The 25,586-nt window shown below is 48.5% G+C and overlaps 1 protein-coding gene across 9 annotated transcripts in view; it reads left to right on the top strand.

The window, feature by feature from the left end:
* The window catches only part of GTF2I (general transcription factor IIi), a 103,768-nt gene that overhangs the window by 39,063 nt on the left and 39,119 nt on the right, over positions 1 to 25,586 (top strand). For 3 of the 9 annotated variants that reach the window (XM_051841219.2, XM_070064507.1, XM_070064512.1), the window contains 5 exons: positions 472 to 515; positions 13,412 to 13,489; positions 20,422 to 20,481; positions 22,371 to 22,427; positions 24,190 to 24,252. In XM_051841219.2, the coding sequence (XP_051697179.1) occupies positions 472 to 515; positions 13,412 to 13,489; positions 20,422 to 20,481; positions 22,371 to 22,427; positions 24,190 to 24,252 (302 nt within the window). The remainder of the gene's footprint in view (positions 1 to 471; positions 516 to 13,411; positions 13,490 to 20,421; positions 20,482 to 22,370; positions 22,428 to 24,189; positions 24,253 to 25,586) is intronic. The other 6 variants (XM_051841224.2, XM_070064514.1, XM_070064508.1 and 3 more) reach the window with 5 other exon arrangements.

Genomic DNA, 25,586 nt, shown 5'->3' with positions numbered 1-25,586 from the left:
AGTTCTATGAGATTCCTCACCAAGTTTTTGATTTTAATTGTTGGGATATTAGGATATTAGAAAGGCCTGTGTCACACATCTCCAAGTTTCATATGCAGTTAAGTCACTTGGGGATTTTCGTGAACATGCTGCTTTGGGGCTTGGTAGTTCTGTGTAGTGGTGCCTCCTAGGAGAAGGCCGGTATTGTTCCGCACTGCAAATTGGAAAGCCTTGTAGGAAAGTGGCTTTGAAAGTTAACCAGCAACTCCGTGTTGCTTTGTTGTCCTTTTTCCTCAAAAGGTAGATTGGAATTAAAGTACTAAATTCAGGTGGCAACTCTTGCTTATGCAAGAAATAAGCATGTCAGCTGTGGGTTGGCTGTGCTAGGCGTCCCCCCTGGGTTGGGCGTGCGTGCGTGGAGCCCCAGTGCCTCTGAGTGTGGAGGCAGGGGCTCTACCACCACCCCACTGGACCCTCTTCCTTCTCTTCCAGCTGTGGCCCCATCAAAGTGAAGACCGAGCCCGCGGAGGACTCTGGTAAGTCCCAGTGCCTTTAGAACCAGTTCTACAAAACGAAGTTCCTTAGTCTCCAAGGTTACATTTTGACTTGTAAGTTGCTGTATTGTTTTGATGAGAAATTAGCAGTGATGATAAATTTGTTCTAGTTGTGACATTATTTGTTAATGTCCTGGTACTAAAACCCCAAAAGAGAATTTGCTTAATAAGTGCTAATCAGAAGTTCATTGCCAATTCCATGGTTAGAGATAAAATTTAAGTCCCCCTGCCAATTTATATGGGAATTTAATGTGAAAGACCAACTTTTTTTTGGGGGGGGCTTATTTATTTGGGTGCTGGCACCTGTGATGCCAGCATCCAATATGGTTGCCAATTCGTGTCCCAGCTGCCCCATTGCTGATCTAGCTCCTGGGTACTGTGCCTGGGAAAACAGTGGAAGATGACCCAAATGCTTGGGCCCTGCCACCCATGTGGGAGACCTGGAAGAAACTCCTGGTTTCTGGCCCCTGGCTTCAGCCTGGCCATTGTGGCCATCTGGAGAGTGAACTAGCAGATAGAAAATCTTTTTGTCTCTCCCTCACTAGCTTTACTTTTCAAATAAGCAAACTAATTTTTTTTAACTTTATTTGAAAGAGCAACAGAGAGAGCGAGCACTTCCACCTGCTGATTCACTCCCCAAATGGCTGCAGTAGCTATCTCTGGCCAGGCTGAAGCCAGGAGGAGCCGGGAACTCCATTCTGGTCTTCCACTTGGGTGGCAGGGGCCCAAGTGCTTGGGCTAGCACTCGCTGCCTTCCCAGGTGCCTTAGAGGGGTGCTGGTTTGGAAGCTGGGGCTCAAACCAGCACTCTGCTAGGGGATACGGGGGATGTGGGTGTGCAGGCAGCACCCTCACCTGCACATGCTGCTGGCCTCCCTCAGCTAGTTCTACTGTGCTGTTTACAAGAGTTCCCACTCCCTTCTCCTCTTGCCTTCCCATTTCCTACTCTCCAAAGAAGCTGTTTTCATTCCTTATTTTTAAATAGCCTAAGTATACTGTTATATAATACAGGGTTTGTGGCTGGCCTTGGTGAAACAGAATTCATACACCAAGATGCGTGTACCGGTTGTAACTGGAGAGTGTGGCAGTGGTTGGTGAATCCCAGCCTTCTGCAGCAGTGCGTGTGGAAACCTGGCGTCCATTTGCTGTCAGTCCTTGTTGTCATAACTAACCCACTCTGGGGTTTATGTTCATCTTATCTGCCGTTTCATATAGACGGGGTCACACCTTCCTCCTCTCTCTCTCATGTTCTGAGGCTCACAAAGATTCCAGCACCTGTGCTAATTTGTACCTGAAACTGTGCCCCGGCAGCACCTGTCTTCATATCACTCGACACATAGTTGCCCTGTTGCTGCTTTTTTTTCTGTTTTAAATAAAATGTTGGCCGGCGCCGCGGCTCACTAGGCTAATCCTCCACCTAGCGGCGCCGGCACACCGGGTTCTAGTCCCGGTTGGGGCACCGGATTCTGTCCCGGTTGCCCCTCTTCCAGGCCAGCCCTCTGCTGTGGCCAGGGAGTGCAGTGGAGGAGGGCCCAGGTGCTTGGGCCCTGTACCCCATGGGAGACCAGGAGAAGCACCTGGCTCCTGGCTCCTGCCATCGGATCAGCGCGGTGCGCTGGCCGCAGCGCACCAGCCGCGGCGGCCATTGGAGGGTGAACCAACGGCAAAGGAAGACCTTTCTCTCTGTCTCTCTCTCTCACTGTCCACTCTGCCTGTCAAAATAAATAAATAAATAAAATAAAATAAAATGCTGTGGATACCCACCTGTGTGTGCTCGTGGAAATATATTTGCAGTCACCTTGGGGAGCAGTTGCCAGGCGGTCGTGCTGCCTGGGAAGGAGGGGTGCAGCTTCTGTCATGGCGACGCCTGGGTTGTCTTGTTGATCATAGCAGTCTCAGTGGCCGCAAAGCCAGATCTCACTGTGTTCTCTTAGTTCCCATCTAGCGCCGCCCCGCCCCGCTGCCTCCCTCTGCAGAGTGGCGCCCTGTTGCAGTCCGTATACCCCGTGGGCGTGCCCTTGGTGCTGCTCTGCTCCCCGTGGAGCGCTGTGCCCTGGAAATCAGTCCTGTGTGTGGCCTGCGCTTCCCGCCCCGCCCCGTCCCTCCCCTCCAGCAGGTGTCTTTCCTCTCTGTGGTGCATTGTCCAGAATGTCCTGCATTTATGATGTCATTGTGATTTTCACTTCTCTAATGATTAATGACCACTTGCTCACCCTCTTTTATGGTGACATTTCTACTTACATGTTTTGCAGATTTTTTTTTTAAAGATTTGTTTATTTGAAAGAGTTACAGAGAGGCAGAGGCAGGGAGAGAGAGAGGGTCTTCCATCCTCTGGTTCACTCCCAAGATGGCCACAATGGCTGGAGCTGGACTGATCTGAAGCCAGGAGCCAGGAGCTTCTCCCTGGTCTCCCAGTGGGTGCAGGGTCCCAAGTGCCAGGACAAGTCCCAGGCCATAGCAGAGAGCCGGATCAGAAGAGGAGCAGCTGGGACTAGAACCAGTCCTCACGTGGGAAGTCGGCACTGCAGGCGGAGGATCAACCCATTGTGCCGGCCCTGAGACTTCATTTTCTTAATAATACACGTGGAAGCTCAAAAGTTTGAAATTTTGATAGTATTCTGTTTTTGCTTCATTGCTTATGCTTTTGGTATTCTAACTGGAAAATACATTATCCCAAAGTTTTACACGTAGGTGTCGTCTTGAAGCCCCGTACTTTCTGATGTTGTGTTCAGGTCCAGTATCCACTGTGAGGTTACCGTGCGTGTTGGGAAGCCAGGCTGTCAGTCGGTCGGTCATTTTGCATGTGGCCCTCCCAGTGTCGTTTACTGAAAAGATTGGCCTTTTTCCTTTGTCAGCAGTCAGTGAACCGCCCCACGCCGCGTTTCTGTAGGTGTAAAGCCTGGCTTTATGTGTCTATTACCTGCTTCCAGTATTTCTTCCGTTTTCCCCCTTTTCCTGTGTCGTTACCTTGATTTTTACAGGTTCTCAGCAGTTCAGGTCGTTTGATTTAATATCCACTTCCATGCCGTGTTCCACTTCCAGAGCACGGGTGTCCACGCTCACTCTGGAACGCGCGGGATGGATGTTTGACCTGCAGTTAGAGACGCCTGATCCCATGTTGGAGTGCCTGGGTTGGATTCCAGCTTCCTGCCCGTCTAGACCCTGGGAGGCAGCAGTGGTAGCTCTAGTAATTGGGTTCCTGCCACCCGCCTGGGAGACGGGGACTGAGTTCCTCAGCCCGTTGAGGGCATTCAGGGAGTGGACAAGTGGATGGTAGCTCGCTCGCTCTCTGCCTCTCGTAAACAAGCAAAAAATTTTTAATTTTTTTTTTTTTTTTAATTTTTTTGACAGGCAGAGTGGACAGTGAGAGAGAGAGACAGAGAGAAAGGTCTTCCTTTGCCGTTGGTTCACCCTCCAATGGCTGCCGCGGCCGGCGCACCGCGCTGATCCGATGGCAGGAGCCAAGAGCCAGGTGCTTTTCCTGGTCTCCCATGGGGTGCAGGGCCCAAGCACCTGGGCCATCCTCCACTGCACTCCCTGGCCACAGCAGAGGGCTGGCCTGGAAGAGGGGCAACCGGGACAGAATCCGGCGCCCCGACCGGGACTAGAACCCGGTGTGCCGGCGCCGCTAGGCGGAGGATTAGCCTAGTGAGCCGCGGCGCCGGCCCAAAAAATTTTAAAAACAAATTAAAAAAAAAAAAAAAAAAAGGAACACATAGCTCTTTGTGACTTGATTACAATTTTATTGGAATTGTTATCCCAGGTCTATGTTAAAGAGAACAGGGACCAGCACAGTGGAGTAGCAGGTAAAGCTGCCACCTGCAAGGCTGGCATCCCATATGGGCGCAGGTTTGTGTAACCGCTGCCCGCTGCTCCACTTCTTTTTTTTTTTTGACAGGCAGAGTGGACAGTGAGAGAGAGAGAGACAGAGAGAAAGGCCTTCCTTTGCCGTTGGTTCAACCTCCAATGGCTGCCGCGGCCAGTGCACCACACTGATCCGAAGCCAGGAGCCAGGTGCTTCTCCTGGTCTCCCATGGGGTGCAGGGCCCAAACACTTGCGCCATCCTCCACTGCACTCCCGGGCCATAGCAGAGAGCTGGCCTGGAAGAGGGGCAACCGGGACTAGAACCCGGTGTGCCGGTGCCGCAAGGCGGAGGATTAGCCTATTGAGCCGCGGCGCTGGCCTTCCACTTCTGATCTAGCTCCCTGCTAAAGGTCTAGGAAAAGCAGTGGAAGGTGGGTCCCTGCCACCTGCATGGAAGACCTGAATGAAGTTCCTGGTTCTTAGCCTGGGTCTTGCCCAGCCCTGGCCATTGTGGCCATTTGGGAAGTGAACCAGTGGATGGAAGACCTTTCTGTCTGTCCCTCTTGCTGTAACTCTGACTTCCAACATAAATAAAGAGATCCTTAAAAAAAAAAAAAAAAGGACAAGGACAACTTCATCTTTGGAAAATAACATAATTTTGAAAGGTCAGTGTATTATTGCTGTTAGTGCGGGTTGTAGTTATCCTTGGTGATGTTTACAGTGTTTCGGAACATGCGCACTATAATCTGCCCACATGCTTTGGTGCAGTCCAAGGTTTCTACGGAGCCTGGTTTCCCTCCTTTGCAGGATCATGAAGGCTCAGACTGTTGCCTTCTGGAGAGAATGGGAGCCAGCCGTCACTGAATTAGATGCTGTTTTCAGTGCCATGGAGCCCGCTGCCCTGAGACCTTCGCTGCACTTGCAGAGTGCTTACACAGTTACTCTGTACTGTGGATTTCAGGTTTAGGGTTCATCAGAAACTTTGGGGTGTCTTTATTAATTACCTGTTAATTCACTGTCCCCTGTTTTTGAATTAATGAGAAACAGTGCATCATCTGCATATATGATGAAAAGGCAGTGGCAGTGCTGACAAGGCCAATCAGGACGTGGTGTGAGTTGTAAGTGCCAGCTCACCATCGTGTTCGCGTTTGTGGTGGGGCAGTAGCAGCGCCCTTGCTAGGAGCGCAGATGATGGGCATTTTCACCAGCCATGTACCAGTGTCCTCCACGTATCCAGCGGTGCTGTTGTGAGGGGTCACTAATCAGAAACTGGAAGGCACCATCGTCTTAGGCAGGTCATGTGATTGTAGAAGACCAAACAGAAACAGCCAGAAAACTCAAACAGCTACAATCTGACATTCATCAAGAAGGGTTAAAAAATGCCAGTATAGTACAACTTTAGATTAAAAAGCACTTTAATGAATTATTCCTTGGAGTACTTTGCCTGCAATAAATTTGAGTAGTGATTTAACGATTTTGTGTGACAAAATGTGTCAAAGGACATATGAGAGGATGACTGTTTACAACACAAATGACAAAAGGTTGTTCTGATTTGCAGAGTAGATATTTATCTTTTAAAGCTTTTATTTATTTATTTATTTATTTGTGAGGCAGAGTTACAGAAAGAGAGAGGGAAAGATAGAAAGGTCTTCCATTCACTGGTTCACAGATGGCTGCCATGGCTGGAACTGGGCTGATCTGAAGCCAGGAGCCAGGAGCTTCTTCTGGGTCTTCCACATGGGTGCAGGGGCCCAAGCACTTGGGATACCTTCTGCTGCTTTCCCAGGTACATTAGCAGGGAGCTGGATTGGAAGAGGAGGAGCTGGGACTAGAATCAGCGCCCATATGGGATGCCTGCACCGCAGGCAGAGGCTTAGCCAGCTACGCCACAGTGCCGGCCAGAGAGCTGATTCTGAAAGTAAACAAGGGATGGGCATTTGGCACAGCAGGTACTCTCACCCCTTCCAGCACTGAGGTACTTGGGTTCCTGCACCCCTTCACGAATCAGCAGAGTGCCTGGGTTTACATTCCCAGCTCTGCTCCCAATCCCAGCACCTGCTAATGCTCATCCTAGAAGGCAGCAGGTGATGGCTCAAGTACTTGGGTCCCAGCCACCCAGCTGAGACCTGAATTGGGGTCGTAGATGCTGGCTTTGGCTGGGCCTGGCCCTGGTTCTTCTTGGCATCTAGGGAGTGAACCAGAAGATGGGAGATCATGATCTTTGTCCCTCTGCCTTTTAAGCAAATAAGACAAATTCTTCAAGTGAAAACACAAGAACGAAAAGGAAAGAAAGAGAACAGCATTTAGCCTTAGCAGTTAAGATGCCGCAGGCCTCCGTGGTCCCCTGCCAGTGTGGTGCTGAACTTCACCAAGAAGAGGTCAAGAGCGGCCAAGCATCGTACTGAGGGGGTGGACCCGCATTCACGGTGCCAGCTCACGTGGGGCCCCCAAGGGGAGGTGCATGCTAGTAAGGGGAGGAGGAGCATGGCTTTCCTAGGAGGAAGGTAAAGGTTCCCAGAAGCCAGCAGTCACCATTGATCCAGTATTTCCTGTCACAGTGGCAGGTGGGTGTGTTGTTAGGCTCCTATGGTATTAGAGTGGGTGTATGATGAGCAGGCCTTCATCTAGCTCAGCCTTGGCCCCCTAAACTGGTAGGAATTAGGTCCAGGCACGGGGCCTGTTTAATCTCCAGAAATAGGAGGTGCCAAACCTACATCCTGCAGCCTTCAGATAGCAGGAGCTCAGCCGCTCCTCCCCATCTCTGTCCCAAGAGCGCCTGGCTCTGGCTCCTGGCTCCAGCTTCCTATAATGCAGGCCCTGGGAGGCAGCAGTGATGAGCCACCTAAGTGAGGACTGGTATGTGTTCTTGGCTTGGGGCTTTGGCCCAGCCTTACATGTCCTGCCCATCTCCAGCTGTTGTGGGCATTTGGGGAGTGAACCAGTGAAATGCCCAAGCCTTTTAAGTTACAAAAATAAAAAATGGCCAAAGATTTAAGAAATAAGTGAAAATGTTCAGTGTAGTGAAGGAACTAGAAACAATTCTAGAAAGATGAAGTTTTACACCTATCATATTGATAAACCTTAAGTTCTAGAAGCTCATGGCCAGTCTCAGTCAGTGGTATAGAGAAGCAGGCAGGCAAACTAAGCATTGTTTATTTGTATATAATTTTAAAATAATGTATAATGTTAAAATTCATTTTTTATGGCCGGTGCCGCGGCTCACTAGGCTAATCCTCCGCCTTGCAGCGCTGGCACACCGGGTTCTAGTCCCGCTCGGGGCGCCAGATTCTGTCCCAGTTGCCCCTCTTCCAGGCCAGCTCTCTGCTGTGGCCAGGGAGTGCAGTGGAGGACGGCCCAAGTGCTTGGGCCCTGCACCCCATGGGAGACCAGGAGAAGTACCTGGCTCCTGCCATCGGATAGGCGCGGTGCGCTGGCCGCAGCGCGCTGGCCGCGGCGGCCATTGGAGGGTGAACCAATGGCAAAAGGAAGACCTTTCTCTCTGTCTCTCTCTCTCACTGTCCACTCTGCCTGTCAAAAAAAAAATTCATTTTTTAAAAACAGATTATTTATTTAAGAGGCATAGTTACAGAGAGGTTGGTCTTTCACCTCTGGTTCACTCCCCAGATGGCTGCAACAGCCAGAGCTGGGCTGATCTGAAGCCAGGAGCCAGAAGCTTTAGCATCTTAGCGGAGAGCTGGATTGGAAGTGGAGCAGCCAAGACTCAGACTGGCTCCCATATGAGATGCCGGCATCGCAGGCCAAGACTTAACTTACTGTGCCACGGTGCTGGCTCCTAAAATTCTTTTAAATCTTTATTTTCATTTGTTTTAAAAGGCAGAGAGACAGATTTTCCCATTTATAGGTTCATTCCCCAAATGCTGCAGCAGCAGGTCTGGCAGCTGAAGCTGCAAGCCTAGCCTACTGTGTGGATCTGCTGTGTGGCAGGGACCCCGCTGCCTCCTGGGATGCATTACAGCAGGGAGCTGGGGCGCAGGTGGGAGAGCCGGGACTCGACCCTCGCACTCTGACGGGGATGCAGGGGTCCCAAGCAGGGGCTTAAGCACAATGTCAAATGCCAGTCCAGTTTTTATTACTATTATTTTTTTAAGATTTTACTTATTTGAAAGGCAGAGCTAGAGAGAGAGAGAGAGAGGGGGAGGGAGGGAGGGAGAGAGGGAGGGAGGGAGATCAATCTTCCATCCGCTGGTTCACTCCCCAAATGGCCACAATGGCCGGAGCTGGGCCAACCTGAAACCAGGAGCCAGGAGCTTCTTTCGGGTCTCGGCTAGTGCAGGGGCCCAAGGACTTGGGTCATAGCAGAGAGCTGGATCTGAAGTGGAGCATCTAGGACTAGAACCGGCGTCCACATGGGATGCCAGCACTGCAGGTGGCGGCTTAACCCACCGGCTCCCCCAGTTTGTATTCTTACATATGTTACAGTTTGAAACAGTTGCTAGTTAATTGAAAAACCTGTATGTACAATGCAGGGAATGTTTTGACAGTAAGTTGCCAATATGATTCCTGTTGTCACCTTTTAAGTACTGTAATATGTATTTCTTTCAAATTAGGGTCTTCTCTTTATAACTGTAATACAGTTACCAAGTTAAGGAAAATAATTAACGTATACACATTCACATTTGTATCTATTTATGCACTTGCTGTGTGTCTAAGGCTACAAGTTTATGCCAGTGTTGCTGTGGGCATTGTAGCAGGTGAAGCCACTGCTTGGGCTGTCTGCATCCCATGTCAGAGTGCCAGTTTGAGTCTCGCTAATGAATGCGTCCTTATAGGCAGCAGATGATGGCTCAAGTACTTTGGTCCCTGCCACCCACATGGGAGACGTGGATGGAATTTCTGTCTCCTGTCTTTGGCCTGGCCCAGCCCTGGTGTTCCAGGCACTTGGGGAGAGAATATCTTGTGCTCTCACTCTCTTGCTTTCTCACTCTCTCACTGTGCCTTTCAAATAGACAAATAGATAAATGAAACATTCAGTTATTCTTACTTATTAGAGGTAAAGATCTCCCATCTGCTGGTTTACTCCTCATGTGTCCACAGCATCTGGGACTGGGCTGGGCTGAAGCAATCTCCCACGCGGGTGGCAGGATGGAAGCACTTGAGCCGCAACCTGGTAGGCGTTAGCAGGAAGCTGGGCCTGGGGCCTGGGACCCAGCTACTTAGATGTGGGATGTGGGTGTCCCAGCTTGGGTCTTGGCTGCGGTGCTAGGCCAGATACCTGCCCCCAGTTCCATTCTTAGTACCGCGGGTTTTGTTTTTTTCTCTCCCTTCCATCTTTACAGTTCCTTTCTGTCATGGAATTCAGACACCCAGATACTGTCGGTGCATTTTTAATCGTTTCCCCTGTATTCAGACCATGTCCCATCGCCACGTCCTGCCCTATGTTGGCCACAGCAGTCCTGCTGCTCCTGGTCTGCCTGTCTCCCAGATTCCACGCCAAGCCTCCACAGGCAGACTTGACATTGTCCTCATTCTGCCAAGCCTCTGCGGATAGCTGCCTAGCTTGTCTGGCCTCATCAAATGGATTTGGAATGAATTGTCGGTGGAAGGAGACAGGCTCGGGCCAATGTGGCGGTGTAAAAGGTAAAGCCATTGCCTGTGACCGGCATCCCACGTGGGCCCTGGTTCAGGTCCTGGCTGCTCCACTTCTTTTCCAGCTCCCTGCACCCATCTGGGATTCCTGGATGAAGCTCCTTACTTTGGCCTAGCCCAGCCCCAGCTGTAGGTGGCCATCTTGGGGGGTGAACCAGTGGATGAAAGATCTGTCTCTCCCTCTGCCTTTCAAATATATAATAAGGAAATAAAGGTGGGGGAATTCTGTGTTAACATTTCGGTGTGTGGCACTGTGTTTATGTGTGAGGTTTTTTTGTTTTGTTTTGTTTTGTTTTGTTTTTTAAAGATTTACTCAATTTATTTGAAAGGTAGAGTTACAGAGAGGGGGGGACAGAAAGAGATCATCCAGCTACTGGTTCGCCCTCCAGATGGCCACAGTAGCTGGGGCTGGACCAGGCCAGGTTAGGAACTTCATCTGCGTCTCTCACGTGGGTGTAGGGGCCCTAGCACTTAGGCCATCTCTGCTGCTTTCCCAGGTGCATTAGCAGGGAGCTGGATGGGAAGTGTAGCAGCCGGGACAACCCAAATGGGATGCGGGTGTTGCAGATGGGGCTTAACCCTTTGATGCCATCATGTCTGTCCTGAGAGATTACTTTTATGTTAGAAATAAGGGGAGGGTTTTTTACTTTTTTTTAAAGATTGATTTATTTATTTGAAAGTCAGAGTTACACAGAGAGAGGAGAGGGAGAGAGAGGGCTTCCATCCAATGGTTCACTCCTCAGTTGGCGGCGACGGCTGGAGCTGTGCTGATCTGAAGCCAGGAGCCAGGAGCTTCTTCCGGGTCTCCCACATGGATGCAGGGGCCCAAGGACCTGGTCCATCTTCTGCTTTCCCAGGCCATAGCAGAGAGCTGGATAGGAAATGGAGCAGCTGGGACTCAATTCGGCGCCCATATGGGAAGCCAGCGCTTCAGGACAGGGCTTTAACCTGCTGTGCCACAGTGCTGGCCCTAAGGTTTTTTTTTTTTTAAAGGAGATCTGTAAGGTTATTGAATTGCCCTTCTTGGGGAAAAAGTACTTGAATCTTTTACTCTTTGGTTTATAGTATTTTTCTTTTTTTAAATTCTTTTTGAACATTTATTTATTTATTTATTTGAGAGGCAGAGCTACAGAGAAAGGAAGAGACAGAGAGCGAAAGGGAGAGACAGAGGTCTTCCATCTGCTGGTTCTTCCACAAATGGTGACAATGGCTGGAGCTGGGTCAGTCTGTAGCCAGGAGCTTCTTCTGGGTCTCCCATGTGGGTGCAGTGGCCCAAAGACATGGGCCATCTTCTGCTTTGCCAGGCAGTAGCAGAGTTGGATTGGAAGACAGGCAGCCAGGACTTGAACCAGCGCCCATGTGGGATGCTGACACTTCAGGCAGTGGCCTTAACCTGCTACACCGCAGTGCCAGCCCCTCTTCTGTTTTTTTAAGACTATTTATTTGAAAGAGCTTTCATCCGTTGGTTCGTTCTCTAAATGGCCACAGCAGCCAGGGGCGGGTTGCAGGGACCCTCACGCTGGGGCTCTCATCCGCCGTCTCCTAGGCGCATGAGTAGGAAGCTGGGTGGAAAGGAGCAGCTGGGACCCCAGGTGTCACTCCGACAGGGGATGCCAGCATCAGATGCGGCAGCTGAACTTGCTGTGCCACACCTCTGGCCCCAGGGTTTCACTTTGTTTTCTCAAGAAGTCTTTTTTATGTTTGGATTTAATGAATCGCACCAAAGGTAATCATTTTCTAAGTTTTTCTTATTCATATTCACTCCCTGAATAGTTTATCTAAAAGTAAACATGCTGAATTGAGAGAAATCGTGTTTTGTTGAGTTTTTTTTAACTGTTTATATGTGTATCATCATCATATAGGCTGAGGTTTTTACTTTATACTTCGCATCTATTAAAAATATACTTATTTGAAAGACAGGCCGGTACCGTGGCTCACTAGGCTAATCCTCCGCCTGTGGCGCTGGCACACCGGGTTCTAGTCCTGGTCGGGGTGCCGGATTCTGTCCCGGTTGTTCCTCTTCCAGGCCAGCTCTCTGCTGTGGCCCGGGAGTGCAGTGGAGGATGGCCCAAGTGCTTGGGCCCTACAGCCCAAGGGAGACCAGGAGAAGTACCTGGCTCCTGGCTTCGGATCAGCGCGGTGCGCCGGCCGCAGCGGCCATTGGAGGGTGAACCGACGGCAAAGGAAGACCTTTCTCTCTGTCTCTCTCTCTCTCTGTCCACTCTGCCTGTCAAAAAAAAAAAAAGAAAGAAAGAAAGAAAGAAAGACAAAGATCTCCCCATCAGTGGTTCACTTCCTGGAGGGCTGCAGCAGCCGGAGCTGGGCCAGGCCACAGCCAGGAGCCAGGAGCTTCTTCTAGGTCTCCATGTGGGTACAGGAGCCCAAGCACTTGGGCTGTCGTCCACTGCTTTCCCAGGTGCATTAGCAGGGAGCTGGATCAGAAGAGGGAGCAGCAAGGACTTGAACTGGTATCTCAACCTGTACCACAGGGACACCATGCCACAGTGCCAGCCCCATTGCTTGAGTGTAACAAGGTCCAGTGAGAACAGAAACCATACAGTTATTTGAACAGAAAAATTGAATATATAAGCATTGTTGACTAGCTGTAAAGTTACTAAGTTTGTGACAAGACTGAGGTTTGGTTAAGTGACTGCAGGACTTGGCCACTGCCCCCGAAAGGGTAAACTTGACCGTGCTGGAGCCTGAGGGGCTTGCTGCAGCTGCTTTCCTGAAGAGCCGTCCAAAGGGCAGTCTGTGGCCAGGCGTGGCTGGGTTGGGCTCTGGGGAGATGATGTCTCCTTAGGGTGGGCCTGGCCACTGGCTCATCTGAAAATGGTTCCTCTTCTCCCTTTGTCGGAAGCCTGAGGGAACCTGGTTGTCCCGAGATGAAACTCCAGAAGAGTGGGGTTCTCCCACCCCGTGTCCTCCTGCAGTTAACCCGCAGACTTGCTCTCCACACCTAGCCTCCCGGGGTTAATTCTTCAGTTCCAGGTAGCTCTTCCCGTCCCAGCCCTGCTCTGTCGTCACACCTGTTCCTGCCTTAAGCCGGGACACTGTCTGCCTCCGCAGACGCTGGCTCACGCCCCAAACACCTCAACAGCCAGGGTAGGCCAGGCTGCGGCCGGAAGCTGGGAATTCAGCCTGGGTCTCCCCGGTGGGTGGCGGGGACCCGGGTGCTGGAGCCTGCCTCCCAGAACGTGCGCTAGAAGGAAGGTGGAGTCCGACGTGGAGGCGGGGCTGCAGCCCAGGGACCCAGGCATCCCAGATGCCGTGTTGAAGCCTTGCCGAACGCCCTCCCCCTCCCATGGTAACAGTGGTTCAAGCTTTGGTGATTGCCCTCCTGCTACTTACGAGCATCTTGTTCTTTCAGAGCATTCCGAATATCCAGGCATGCTCTACACTGTTGGGAGGACAGAGGGCTGTGCCACACAGACACGCAGTTACAGAAGTTCGTTTGCTTACCACAGGCATTTCCCTGGAAATGGCAGCTGTGACAGTAAAGGAAGAATCAGAAGACCCTGATTACTATCAGTATAACATTCAAGGTAAGACTGTTTTTTCTTTCCAAAACTTCCTGGTCGTTGAAGTTTAAGTTTTGTCAATTGCTTGAGTATTTTATTTATTAGTCCTTGATTGATACGTATATTTGTAATTCATCCGTGGAATAAAAGATGTCAAAAAATGAGCAGTAAGTTAGTGTGCAGGGAAAATGTAAGGGAGCCATTAACGTTTTCCCCTATGTTGCCTTGAGTTTCTCTACATTGAATTTATTTCAGGACATTCCATGTCAGAATAAGGGAGTCAGTTCTTACATTTAACAATAATGTTGTGTTCTAAACGTTCTTTATGCCATGAATTTGGTTAAAAGTATAAGCAGAAATTGCGGCTCAGTCTCGCCTTTGCTTTCAGTGTTAATTTGCGAAGCCCGTGAGGTCTTCTGAGCCTTCACACCTCTCTGCGGCAGTGATGGCTCCCTGCGGCCGGCGTCATCTTCCAGTCTATGCAGTGTAAAGGCAGGGATGACATTCAGCTTTATCTATCACTGGGTTCCATTTTCTTTCACTTGGTAACTAGGAAGGATTATAATCTCACAGCACAGTAAGCTCTGTGCGTTGGTGGGTTTGAGTTTAGAACATTTTCCATGTTGCGTGGTCAGCTCATTTTTCCTGTTGACACATAATTACAGTACAGGGACCATTGGAAGCTGGATATTGGCTTAGTTTTGTCATACCGGTAACACCATCTTCACTTAAGCAAATGAATGAAATACCCACTGTTCCTGGTTCCCTGTGTGTTTTTGCAGGCCTCAGGCAGCTGCTGGTCGGCTCCCAGGAGGCTAGACGAGCTCACGTTGTTTATAAAGCGTGTACTGTGTTCCTGGGGCAGGGAAGCAGTGTGCCCTCCTCATTCCACAGAGTTGTTTCTGGATTCACTGCTCGTGTTGCCTGCACCAGTGGGCGACACCGTTCTGCCTTGCAGCGTGACTCCAGGGTACGCCTGCACTGCAGTCTGGTTCTCCCCTGTTGCCAGCTGTCTGGGACCACCCTGAATAAAGCTGGTGTGTAAGGTTTTGTGTGGGCATCCGCGTTCATTGCCCTCAAGTAGATGCCTAGAACTGGAATAGCGGGATCTGTGGTGGAATTGAAGAGTGTTCAGTACCATTTCACATGTTAGTCAGCGATGGTAAGAGAGTTCTCGTTGTGCCATGTCCTTGTCAACGCCTGCGTGCCCTGGCTTACTGCAAACTGCTGCCACTTGAGTGGGTGTGCTTTGATTCCTCTGTGGTTTTCAGTTGCATTTGCCTAGTAGTCACAGGGATTTTCAGTTATCAGGGTTATCCGTTCTGGAGCATTTCAGGATTTTTAAATCATTGGACAATGTTTAGCCTTTATGCACTAACTAGTATTTGTACGTAAAGGTAGTAAGTGCCATTTGATAAAATATAGGCTGTGTTTAATTCTTAGAAAAACCTCTTGTCTTTGGAACCATCCTCATTAGCATCAGTGTGGTTAGCACCCTTGCTTCTAGAAGCTCCTCCCGCCGTATTGCGAACGGTGAGTGATTCAGGGTGATGCCCCAGGCAGCAAGAGCTGGAAATCCAGTGTTTGTAGAGGGTCTGATTGCTTGAGATGACAGTCTCCTCAGTGCAGTTGAAGAAAATGGAGGCTGGACAGTGCATTCTGGGTATTTTTGTTAATCTGATTTTGGCAGTTCTTTATGCCGTCTTAGTAAAGGCCCTCTGTGATAGGATTTGTAAGTAGTTTACCTTGACGAAGTCTTATTTCTTGTTTCTTATGCATGGTACTTAGTTGTCACGTGTAAGAAATCTTTACCTGACCCAAATGATAATGATTTTCTTTGATGCTTTGTAGAGCTTTCCTAGTTTTACTTTTAGATCTGGGATCAATCTTGAGCTAATTTTTGTGTGGTGTGCAAGATGCTGAGTTCAGAGCTCTGCGAGTGCTCACCCAGGTTCCCAAGCACCGTACGTTGCATGGGTTGTCCCCCCATTCGTTACCTTTGTGTCCCTGTCAGTTGCTGGAGCATATCCCATGGCACTGGTCTGTGTGTGTGTCCCTGTGCCCATGTTACGCTGTCTTGAATGCAGCACATTTATAGTTCTTAGAGTAAGATTACGAGTGTCCTTCAGCATTGATCTTTTACAAAGTTATTTTCATCTGTTCTGACTCCTTTCCTTTTTCATATAAGTTTGAGAAATTAACTTTTCAGTTCGTTCAAGGAAGCCTGTGGGGGTTTTTATGGTTGTGCTCCATTTGCAGATGCGTTAGCGATGAGTATCTCTATAAGAAGGCTTCCGGCGAGTGCTCACGGTGCTCCCGGTGCTCCCGGTGCTCACGGTGCTCACGGCGCTCACGGCTCGGGCGTGTGTCTGTACGATCAGCTCCCCCGCAGGGTCCTTCATCGGTGCTTTGTTGTTCAGTCTCCCAGGTGTGTGTGCACTCTGTAAGAGTCACATCTCGTTCGTTCCTGATACACAGGTTGTGTGGCTGCTGGCGGTGTCTTCTGATCCAGCTGCATTTTCTTGCTGGTGGTTTCGCTTTGGCAGAAGTCCTTGGGATTTTCTTATGTAGATAAGTGAATAGAAGCACTTCGGTGTCTTCCGTAGCTCCCTGTCTGGAATGTCTGTTTCTCGTGTTCGCACGCTGCCTAGGCGCCTGGTGATGCATAGGAGCGGGCCTTCTTCCCTCCCCACAGAGTCGGCAGCGGCTCGCGCAGTCTGACGCCCTTCCGCAGAGTGAGGAAGTTTTCTGCGTTTGTATTTCCTTGAGAATGTTGGTGGTGCTCGGATGTTGAATTTTGTGAGAGGCTGTTTCTGAACCTTTTCAGATAGAGGTTTTCTTCATATGTGTAAGCCAGCCTTGTATTCTTGGGTTAAATCTCACTTGATTGTGATGTGTTATTCCTTTTATATATTGGTGGGTTTGATTTTGCTAACACGTTACTCAGAGTTTGCAGATTTGTGTTCATAAGAGATAATAGCCAGTTAGTGTGTGTGCGTGTGTGTGTGTGTGTATAAAAGCGCTTTTATTTGGTTTTGGTAAGGCTGTCTCACTGAATCAGCTGTTTGATAAGGTCGTTATCCTTTTCTTCCGCTTGGTGAAATTTACCAGTGAAACCATTTGGGCCTTGATGTTTCTTTAATGAAAAGTTTTTTAAAAACCCATGCCATTTAAAGAACTTTAGTAGACACTGACATAGGCAGGTGCACATTTGTTCTTGAGTGAGCTTTGGCAGTTTGTGTCTTAGGAATGCTAAAAATGCCACTAGGCGCCCCCAGGTCCTGTGGGGACTGATACCGCTTCTATGTGGTATTGGCTTAACTGGGCTTCTCAAAATGGTTTTTTCCTCCTCAAAGAACCAACTTTAGTTATTTTGTTACTTGTGCTGGCCTCAGTTTTGTTTGTGTTTTAGGTTTCTTAAGATGGAAGCCTAAACCGTTAGTTTCAGATCTTCTTGTCTAATATTACCATTTTGCAGGCCATACATTTTTCCTAGAGAACTACTGAAGCCGCATGCTACCCACTTCTCTTTGCCTTTGTTTTTTATTCATTTCACATTAAAATTTTTTTTCAAAAGATTCAGTTATTTACAAGGTGGGTTGACAGAGAGAGGGAGAAACAGGGAAAGCTTCCATTTGCTGGTTTCTCCCTAAATGGCCTCGACAGCTGGGGGTGGGCCAGGCAGAAGCCAGGATCTTCACCCTGGCTTCTCAAGTGGGTGGTAGGGATCCAAATACTTGGGCCATCTTCTGCCTTCCCAGGCACATAAACAGGGAGCTGGATTAGAAGTGGAGCAGTCGGGATTCAAACTAGCATTTATTGTGGGATGCTGACATCATAGGTGGCAGCTTTGCCTGCTATGTCACAATGCTGACCCCAAGGAATATTTTCCTTTTTTTTTTTTTTTTTAAAGATTTATTCATTTATTTGAAAGGCAGAATTAGAGAGGGAGAGGCAAGAGGCAGAGGGGGGAGCTTCCTTCTGCTGGTTCACTTCCCAAATGGCCCCAACGGCTGGAGCTGGGCCAGGCTGAACACAGGAGCCTGGATCTCCACCTGGGCCTCCCACGTGGGTGGCAGGGGCCCAGGCACTAGGATTATCTAACACCACTTTCCCAGGCCATTAGCAGGGAGCTGGAGCAGAAGTGGAAGCAGTCGGGACTCCAACTGGCGCCCATACAGGATGCTGGCCTCGCAGGTGGCGGCTACACTGGCCCCAGAATATTTTCCAATTTCCCTTTGATTTGCTTTGTCCTGTGGTTTATTAGAAGAATATAGTTTAGTGTCTACGTGTAAGGAGATTGTTCCGATTTCTGTCTGTGGATTTCTGATTTATTGCCATTAAGTTGCAAGGACAATCTCTCTCTCTCTCTCTTTTTTTTTTTTTTTTTTTTTTTTTTGACAGGCAGAGTGGACAGTGAGAGAGAAAGAGAGACAGAGAGAAAGGTCTTCCTTTGCCATTGGTTCACCCTCCAATGGCCGCTGCGGCCGGTGCACCGTGCTGATCCGATGGCAAGAGCCAGGTGCTTCTCCTGGTCTCCCATGGGGTGCAGGGCCCAAGCACTTGGGCCATCCTCCACTGCACTCCCTGGCCACAGCAGAGAGCTGGCCTGGAAGAGGGGCAACCGGGACAGAATCCGGCGCCCCGACCGGGACTAGAACCCGGTGTGCCGGTACCGCAAGGCAGAGGATTAGCCTAGTGAGCCGTGGCGCCGGCCGCAAGGACAGTCTTTATTTTATTTCCTGTACTCTGTGTTTGTTAAGGTCTGTTTTATGGTGCAGAGGAGTCTCTCCATGTGTTTGCAATCTGCGCCCCGTGTCAGGGGGTGCGGGTGCGCTGTGCCCGCTTGGCTTGGCGGCCGCCTCCTGTCACCCTGGTCCATCTTGACTTCTGCATGTGAAGGTCTGTTGCCAGCATCCTGGCCATTCCTCCCCTGTGCTCCCTTCTGGGCCCGCTCCTCGCAGGAACAACTCGATCCGTTTGGTCTTTTTGTTTCCTGTAAGTGGATTCCTTTAACAAATCCTCTTTTTCTTTCAGGAATGTAGCTGGGGCAGTACTGTGAAGTACTGATGGTTAATGGTTAATTTTTTTAAAAGATTTATTTATCTATTTGAAAGGCAGAGATAGAAAAGGGGAGAGAGAGAGATCCAGATCCAGATCCAGATCCTTCACCTACTGGTTCACTCCCCAAATGGCCACAAGGGAAGGGGCCAGGCCTGTCTGAAGCCAAGAGCTAGGAGTTTCCTCCATGGCTCATGCATCCTCCACTGTTTTCCTAGGCCCACCAGCAGAGAGCTGGATCAGAAGTGGAGCAGCCAGGACTGGACCCTGTACCCACAGGAGATGCCGGCACCGCTGGTGGAGGCCTAAGCTTCTATGCTACAGTGCTGCCTCCCCCTTTGTTTTTTTTTTTTTTTTTTTTTTTTTTTTTTTTTTTTTTTTGACAGGCAGAGTGGACAGTGAGAGAAGAGAGACAGAGAGAAAGGTCTTCCTTTGCCGTTGGTTCACCCTCCAATGGCCGCCGCGGCCGGCGCGCTGCGGCCGGCGCACCGCGCTGATCCGATGCCAGGAGCCAGGAGCCAGGTGCTTTTCCTGGTCTCCCATGGGGTGCAGGGCCCAAGCACCTGGGCCATCCTCCACTGCACTCCCGGGCCACAGCAGAGGGCTGGCCTGGAAGAGGGGCAACCGGGACAGAATCCGGCACCCCGACCGGGACTAGAACCCGGTGTGCCGGCGCCGCTAGGCGGAGGATTAGCCTAGTGAGCCGCGGCGCCGGCTTCCCCCTTTGTTTTAAAGATTTAAGTATTTATTATTTATAAGTTAGAGAAGGAGAGCTGGATCTTCCATCCACTGGTTTACTCTCCAAATGGCTGCAGCAGCCAGGGCAGGGCTAGGCTGAAGCCAGGAGCTTCATCCGGGTCTCCCCCGGTGCAGGGTGCAGGGCCCCAAGCAGTTAGGTCCATTGCTTTTCCTAGGCCATAGCAGGAAGCTGGGTATGGAGCAGAGCAGCCAGGACTCCAACGGTGCCCGTAGGGGATGCTGGCACTGCGGGTGGTGGCCTCACCTGCTGTGCCACAGCACCGGCCACGGATCTACCTTTTAATTCAGGAGTGCGGTCAGAGAGGTGTTCTTTATTGAATTCCAAATACAAACATTTTTGTATTTTTCATGTAATTTTTTTATGTATGTCCTTTGCTTGCAGTGTGTAGTTAGGTACATCTTTAAATTTTCTTACATATCAGTGGAGCCTTCCAGATGTCATAGAATGTTTTCAAAATCACGTTCAAAGAGAGTGAACTGATTTGTGTTCATATTAAGGCAAGAATAAGTTTTATATTACAATGTAGCCACTGAAAGCACAGTGTTTCAATTTTTGTTTCAAATGTGTTACTTTAATCTCTAAAAAACTTGATGATACATGCAAATGAGTTAGAATTTCCATGACATTTTGTGAAGGTTTAATTCTGAGTTGGTACTTTGTAGTTTATCGCATCTGCTCCAGTAAGGATGTGGGCTCACTGCTGGTCTACACCAGTGGAGATTCTTAAAGGAAGGTGTAAATGTTTGGCTTTTCCTTCAGTATGACAAGGGATGAAGCAGATACCGCCACGATAAACGTGCGGTTGTAATGTGTTAGAAGTCAGAGCTGCAGCGTGCTCTACCAGCCTCTTACTGTGGGAAAGTCCATCCTGCACTGTTCTGACGTCCCGTTCCCATTTCACGCCCATGCTCACCTTTCACACTGCTCCTGTTTCCATGTGGGCGCCGGTCTCCATCCACCCCGCCCGTCCGTTAACACCACTCATCTGTCAGTCATTTTTTAGTTTGGTTTGGTTTTGCCTTTTTTGTTTACACAGAGGCTATCATTCCATAAATCTCACCCAAATTCATTTACAAAAGTGACCCACAGTATTTTGGGGGGATTACTTTTGAATTGCTATCTTTGTATTCCAAAGCAGGCCCTTCTGAAACTGATGGTGTTGATGAGAAACTCCCCCTTTCGAAGTCTTTGCAAGGTATAACCTTTTCACTTCCATTCTCCCACGTCCTGCTCGTGTATAATGTTTGCCCAGACTGTCTTTTAATATTTATAACTATATTAGTACTTTTCCAAATGGAAAAGGAAAAAGAAATGTATTGGCCTTTTTTTAAACATATAAATGAACTTCACAAGCAACAATTTTTCAAAACCAATTTTCCCTTTTGTGAATCTAGTAATGAATCTCGAAATGGGTACATGACACACTTTCATATTTAAGGTAAAGTACACATTTATACCTTATATCAGAATAGTCAGAAGTAAGGTTATTACTGTGTAGTTGGTAATGTAAATATTGATAAGGTCATGCTGCTACTCCGTTTGTAGAAAGATTGTGAAATGTCACTTGTGAATCCCTAAATTGAGTGATTGATGACTTTTTTTTTTTTTTTCAATTTTTGTATTGTGTTGGCAAACTCATAGGCTTTTACCTCTCCCTGTTGTAGTTTCGAGTGCAGTAGGTGGTTGTTCAGGCCTACTGTTCCTGACACTATGCAGCAAGGGTGTGCAGCGTCGTTGCTGATGGGGGCAACCCCGGAGCGGTCGCTGCTGTTTCCTCACTGCTCCTTTGGCTGCCAGCCTTTTCACCTCGTTTCTCTCGGACCTCGTGTCTGTTTGCTTCAACTTTACAGTCCGAGAACTTTGCGTTCCCTAAATTCAAACGTTAAGGGGAGGAGTGTGTATAGAGAAAGCATATCCTACGTGTTAATTGCAGATCGATTGATGGGTATAGATTGACCTAGAGTTTTGAGTTGAGGTGAGTTTTCACAATGTAAAGGAAGAGAAGAATCCCGAGATACCGCTGGCAGGAAAGCTAGATCTGAAAGCCAGAACTGTTTGACCTTGGAATGCCACTTCTAACTCCAGGACACCAGATGCTGAGGGACGGTTTTTGAGAGTGTAATCAATGCTCTTGAAGAACCAGGATAAACTGTTAACTTAGGCCTTGCCTTTAGTAAGCCCCAGAACGCAGCTAACAGTGGGCAGAACAGGTTAGAGTCGGCTTCCTTTTCCTCCAGGGGATTTTTCACTGCTGGGCAGTGTGTTTTAATTGACTCCGGAAGGCAGCATTTTCCAGCCTTTTTTGTGTTTGTAGCTCAGGCATTAAGGACAGAGGTTGTGTATTTGGGGGCAGCTTGGGCACTGAATCCTAAGTGGCTCCCTGATGTTTTAGGTTCTCTCTCTCCTGTTTGTGAATGAAGCTCTGCTCTAGTAGGATGAGCCTGTTTACCTTGTGACTGCCTAACCTGATGCATTGCTTTATGTTCCAGTGTTTAGAAGCAGGCAGATTATATTACCTGAATTAAAATGCTTTTGAGACTAAAGGTAGTATCTTAAATTTTAACTCTTGAGTTTCCTTTAAGTGCAACTTTGGTTAAATGATGGGGATTGAGTTTCCATAGCTTCCACCATAGTGCAGATGGAAAGCAGGAAACATTGAGCAGCAAACCCTGCACTTGTTCATCAGGACTTTATGAAGTCTGTGAGCAAAGCAAGAATTCACTCTGATTTGTTTTTGTGTGTGAGTCATTGACAGACAAGCATGGTTCTTGAAACATAGTGTGTTTTCTCAGATTCCAACATCATCATTGTATCATGTAGTTACAGTAACTAATATGAAATCCCCCATCTACTTAGGTTTATTCTGTATATCTGCATTCTTAAATAAGTTTTTTTTTCCTTCCAAATAGAAGTGTTACATATTTTTCTGAATTAGAAAACAGTTTAATTACTAGAGAGTTTTAAAAACTCATTTGATATATGTTTGTTATGTCTTAAATTGTGTGCATTGTTACCTAGTTTCTCTTTCTTCTTTCGATGTAAGTTGTTACTGGTTTATTATACGTTTTTGTATTTTCTTTTTAGGAAGCCATCATTCTTCAGAGGGCAACGAAGGAACAGAAATGGAAGTACCAGCAGAAGGTTAGGAACAAAGGGGGAGGTTTTATTTTACCATTTTTATTTTATGCTCTAGTTTAAAGAGTGCAGTGTTTAGAAATACTTTATTTGGAAATCAAGAAGTGGTTGTTTTTGTATGCCGTTTCAGCCTGCAGGTTTTTGTTTTTTAGAGCTCCAAGATGTATCCTGCCTCTTGCTGTGCTGACGGAGTGGAGCAGGCAGGGTGAGGAGGAAGTGGGATATCAAGTTCTCCATGGCACAAAATAGGCTTTTTTTTTTCTTTGTGGGTTTGACATATTAGAAACCTTTTAAGGAAGAATAGCCACAATATTTTAGAACTGAAGTTATTACTGGCTCCGTTCATGTTTCTTTTTAAAGGATAATATTTAGTGGTCCCAGTCTTTTAGTCGAGATGAAATGTCAGTTTTTTCTGGTTTTGTACCCACACCTGCTCTTGAACTCCTTTGGCAGTTTCTAGCTCCACGAGGCTTGTCGGGTTGGGCGTTCAGCTGTGGCTCGGCTCTGAGCTTTGAGCCTCCTGGGTAGACTGCTGTGCAGTGTGGCTTGCTCCTGCGTGTAATAGTGCGCGGGAGTGATGGATTGCTCTCGGGATAACGCCTGCTAAGGCAGCTGACTCCCGCTTCAGGATCATCACTTCTCACATAAACTGGTTATGAGGTGCCTTGTTTTCCTATGATAAAAAAGCCACCAAAGTCCTGCTATTTACATTTTATTTCTAAAAATCGTTAAGTTGAGCTTTAGCCTTCTCTGAAGGGGAGCACTTGAAAGCTCTGGGTGTAGGCTCCCCTTGCAGGTGCACCCACAGGAGTGGGGCTTCTACTGGAGTCCAGTCCCCTGCGAAGCCTTACTGCACTAGTCTTGAACTGTAAGCTGCATTGTCTTTGCCAGCTCTCTTCACAGCAGGTGGTGTGAGTGGGTTTTGTTAGGTCCTTCGTCTGTGACAGGGCCTCCAGTTTGGGGGAGGTGGGGTTTGTAACGGCAGAGACCCACGAGCAGGGCTGCTCAGGCAACGCAGGCTGCCTCAGGGTTTTCCAGCTCTGTCGTCGGACCTGAATGTGGAAAGACGCTGTTTTTGAGGAAATTTTTATTGTCATACTACAGTTGAATTGAACCTGGGTTCTGGTCTTTGTTCCGCTACTAACAAGTAAGCGTAATCTTTGGCAGATCAATTAATCTCCCAACCTTTGTGAAATGATAGAGAGCTAATGGAAATTCTCTCTAGCTGAGCCTCCGGCACTAACATCCCAGCACACATCTGCGTAGTGACGACGACAGTATTAATGCAGTCTGTCCTTTTAGGTGGTTATCGAGCCGGGGGCGCATTTGCACATGCACACTGGTGGTGTGGCCATCTCCACTGTGGTTTTATTTAACAGCACACACCACTCCCAGGCCCTATAGCAGAGGAGAAGTGGTATCTACAGTAGGAAGCTTTTGCTTTTATTCTAGCATTTTCTAGTTAGAGCAGGAAAAGGATTACGGATTTGTAATCATCTCATTCCTCTAAGGAGATGGGGTTTTGAGTCCATTAATGCAGGTAACTTGTTATCTAACAGTTTTTCATGGAGTTTTTCTATTTTGTTTTCTTTTACCCCTGTGTGTAATTAAAAGGGTCAAATATTTTAATTTAATATGAAATGAAGTTAAAATGCCAATTAAATTTTGTAGTAGGCTGCTTTTGGAGTTCACATCAGTAAAATGTTGGAACGTAAGCGGGGAAAATGCTGAATAATGAATGTCATTTTAGAATTTTATTTTTTTCAAGATTCTACTCAACATGTCCCTTCAGAAACAAGTGAGGACCCCGAAGTTGAGGTGACTATTGAAGGTTAGTTACCCGAAAGCCTGGATTCCAAAAGTTCACTTCTGGTCGTAGAAGGACTTGTCACGTTCACATCGCCAAGTGTGCATTTCATCCACTGTTAGAGGAGACTCGTGCAGAGAACCGAAATGTGTGTGTGTGCGTGGGACCAGAGCAGCCCCCCTCCCCCCCAGTGCTCCCAGTGCTTGGGGACTTTTCCGCAACAGAATTAAGCTGTGAGCATTCATGGTGGTGGCCTGCAGGTAGGCCCAGCTCCACGCTGTGTCAGTGGGAAATGAAAAGAAAGCTCTGACCAGACTTGAAACGCACACAGAAGAGTTCAGAGCCTGTTCGGTTGTGAGAGAAGAGACACAGTGCAGCTGGAGCGTCTCATTTCTGGTTAGGTAAAGTGGAAGAGAAAGTGTTGTTAGTTTAGAACTAGAAAGTGTTGATAAATTTTGAAGCAAGTTTACCCCCCTGCTTAAAATGCTGCTTAGAAGCTAGCATATGATTTATCTTTCCGAACGATTTTGAAGCTGTGGCTACAAGTGTCTCCCAAAATAATCTCCATAGCTAACGTGGCTTCAAAGCTCCTGTTTTCTTAAAGAAAAAGATGGCTGCAGACGAGTGAGTTTGTCCTGCATACTGCGGTTCTTGCAGATTTCAGCTGGTGAGGTTCCTGACAGTACCCCCTCTTCCGTTTCATAACTATGTCAGTGTGTGTCAGTTGTTTGCCCTTGAACACCTCACAAGCCTCCTCTCTGGGCGGCTCCCCTCCGGGGACTTCTTTCCCGCCCCTGGGCTGCACCACGGGGCCTCCCCGGCCTCCCCGCACCGTGCTCAGGCTAGGGGATGGCCTCTACCTGTAGAGGTTGCTTTCTCTGTGTACACATACCCATGTAGAGCTGTATTCCTGCTTATTTTTTAAAAAGCGTTATTTACTTATTTAAAAGTCAGAATGAAAGACCGAGACAGAGAGAGAGGTCTCCCCGCCACTGGTTCACTCCCCTAATGGCTGCGACGGCCAGGGCTCCCATAAACCACAGGTGGCTGCTGAAAGCCCGGCCACAGCGGCAGGCCCTGCCTCTGTATTTTTACAGGAACACTCCAGTGCTTTCAGTGTTCATTGTAAGGCACGTTCTGAAAACGAAAATCCCACATGCCACCGGTTCTGCCCCCCCGCTTCCACCTGCACAGCCACGCGGCTGGTGCCTTGTGTTCGTTTTTCCTCCTCCTTCCCACTGCCGCAGGGCCGAGCCCTCCGTCCCCTGCTGGTGTCACCTCCTCGTCTGGGACGCGCAGCTGCTTGCAGACTGCCCTCATTGCCGCTTTCACCGGATGTGAAAACTGCTCATGCTCGG

The sequence above is a fragment of the Oryctolagus cuniculus genome, chromosome 19 (assembly GCF_964237555.1).
Source record: "Oryctolagus cuniculus chromosome 19, mOryCun1.1, whole genome shotgun sequence".
Classification (NCBI taxonomy): domain Eukaryota; kingdom Metazoa; phylum Chordata; class Mammalia; order Lagomorpha; family Leporidae; genus Oryctolagus; species Oryctolagus cuniculus.
The sequence above is the reverse complement of the archived record's forward strand: the minus strand, read 5'-3'. Positions and strand labels throughout refer to the sequence as shown.